The sequence below is a fragment of the Microtus ochrogaster genome, linkage group LG4, assembly GCF_000317375.1.
Source record: "Microtus ochrogaster isolate Prairie Vole_2 linkage group LG4, MicOch1.0, whole genome shotgun sequence".
NCBI lineage: Eukaryota > Metazoa > Chordata > Mammalia > Rodentia > Cricetidae > Microtus > Microtus ochrogaster.
In genome coordinates, this window is record NC_022030.1 from 44,648,766 (window position 1) to 44,651,531 (window position 2,766).

General features: G+C 41.8%; 1 protein-coding gene across 1 annotated transcript in view; it reads right to left on the reverse strand.

The window, feature by feature from the left end:
• Cpo (carboxypeptidase O) overlaps positions 1-2,766 on the reverse strand; it is a 120,061-nt gene that overhangs the window by 41,498 nt on the left and 75,797 nt on the right. Inside the window, 1 exon segment of the mRNA XM_005372426.2 lies at positions 293-384. Coding sequence (XP_005372483.2) covers positions 293-384 — 92 coding nt within the window.

Genomic DNA, 2,766 nt, shown 5'->3' on the forward strand with positions numbered 1-2,766 from the left:
GAAGAAGAAAGAAAGAAAAGAAAAATAAAGAAAAGAAAAAAACACTACTACCAACAAAGAGCAGAAGAGATGAAAAATGAGCGTTTCTGATAAATCCTTATTGGGGTAATCCACTCGTGGTTTCTGCTATGTTTGGGTCCTATCATGGCTCAGAACCCTAGATTTATGAAGAGGCATGGGCAAAGCCCAGTTTGGTGCAAAAGGCTTTATGAACTCTTCCCACAGTTCTGACAGAGCCTCTGGATAGTGAGTGCCTTCTGCTAGGAAGGTCAGGTTCAGTCTCCACTCTCACCTTCAGATAGTATGTGAACCGGGTCTCATAGGTCATACCTGGGAGATGCTGGATCACTGCTTCTACATGCTTCTCTCCAACCTGGCTCATCTCTGATAGGTTGAAAACAGTCCAAAGGACCGCACTGTGACCAGACTCACTGGCAGGCTATTTGATTGCCTCCACTTGACACAAATGTTCTTTCACTACTTTCCACAACTCTGCCCTCTGCTCTAGATTGCAAAAGTCACATGACAAGCAAACCAAAGAACAAAAAGAAGCCACGATTTATTATCTCCCACCTCTCACTTCCTGCCAAGGCCTCCGGGGCCACCAAGTCTTAGGACAACCCCCCACCACTGACCTTTACAAAAAAAGCAATTGAGAATTAGCAGCTTTGCTAATCCACAAATGACACCTCAGAGACTGTGTGTAATAGCATGTCCTTCACACAGCCACCAGATTTAGCCTTCCTGCGCCACACAACAAGGGCAAATACTTCAGGACAGGCTTTTTTGTTTTTAATGTGGAAGCTATAGAACCTTGAAGTAGTGTGTTGTGTGTGTGTGTGGGGGGGTGATAGTTGGGGTAGGGGGTGGGGACTTAGGTCATTTGGATCCCTGTCTCACACAGGGAACACTGGTCTTTTGGAGTGAGTACTCTCGAGAGTTAGTTTTGACCTCTGCAGTTCCCTCTGGCTTCCACCCCGAGGCAATGCAGCTGAGGTGGGTGATCCTCACTGGAGGGTGACCCATACTGTTTTGACTTTCAGCTTCTTAAACTGTGAGTTAATTAAACCTCTTTTATTTATAATTTTAGCCTGCTTTGGGTACATCACTATAGTAATGAAAAGTAGACTCATGGACCAATAGCACTCTTTGTTAATGTTCTAAGATTAGACAATGCCCATGTATGCCCTTCCCAGAATTTGCTTACTGAAGATTCTAAGACAGGCCCATTATAATAACTTTGATTAAACTAAATAGACCTGAATAGATCTAATTTAATTATAGATCATATATATCAAGCTTTGAAAGAATCTTATACTGTGACTAATAAATCTATAACCAGGGTTCCAAAAGAGCAAATGCAGTGAAAAATGAAGACACATTAAGGCAGCCATCAGTTTGCCTCAGGACTTATGACACCTGAATGTCCATGTAGCTGACACTGGGCAATCCAGAATTATAGAAAATAGTACTTAACTGGAGTGTTGTTAGAGGTCGCTTGTTTGTTTCCTGGCCGCCCAGCAGCTTAGACCCAAAATAATCACACAGAAACTATATTATTTAAAATATTGCTTGGCCTATAGCTCTAGCTTCTTATTGGCTAACACTTACATTTTAATTTAACCCATTTCTAGTAATTTGTGTATTGCCTCATGGCTGTGGCTTACCAGGTAAATCGTCCATCTCCAGAGGGGCTACATAACTTCTCTCTAACTCCTCCTTCTAACTTCTCCCAGCATTCAGTTTAGTTTTCCCCACCTAGCTAAGTTCCCCTATAGCTCTGCTATAGACACAAAGCCTTCCTTAATTAACCAATCATATTCATAGCACACAGAGGGGAATCCCACATCACTGGAAAATTATTTTTAAAATTTTAATTTTAATTGGAATAGATACTTTGGAAAAAACTTGTTAGTACCTTAATAAATGCTTGACTAAAAGCAGTTTTAATTCAGTTTGTCCACTATGAAAGAAGAGCATTTTATAACACCAGGTACTGTAAACATTTGTGATGGATCAGAGCAGGATACAGGTAGCTCGAATCTCAACAAAGCTATAAACAGCAGCAGCTGGAAGTGGCAGAGGTATATTTACTTATTGCCTAATTTGTGGTAATTCAGTCAACCTTATTGTCATCATCACAATGCTTTAAGATAGATGTTACTATTCCAGTTTCACAGATGAAGTTAAGAATTCAAAGATTAAATACCTTTATCAAGGTCACACAGTCAGCAAGTATCCAAACCAGTGTGATCCTATCATGGAAACCAGATGTCTTCATTACTCTTCCCATTACTATGATAAAAAAAAGTACTCTGATAAAAGCAATTTAAGGGAGAAAGCACTTCCTGGGCTTACAGTTTGAAGTACGTTCCATATTATGACAGAGAAGTCCTGAAGGTAGGGCCTTGGTCACTGACTCCCTTGTGCCCACAATCAGGAGGGAGAGAGGGATAAACGCTTGTGCTCAGCTACCTGTTTCATGGCCAGGACTCAAGAGCAGGCTGTCTTCCTTTAGGGTGGATCCTCAATCAAGACCCCCCATAGGTGTGCCCAGAGACTGACCTAACCTAAATAACCTGTCACAGGTGTGCCCAGAGTTAACCTAATCAAAATAACCCCTCACAGGTGTGCCCAGAGTTAACTAACCTAACTAACCCCTCACAGGTGGGCCCAGAGTTAACCTAATCTAAATAACCCCTCACAGGTGTGCCCAGAGTCTAACCTAATCTAAATAACCCCTTACAGGTGTGCCCAGAGTTAACC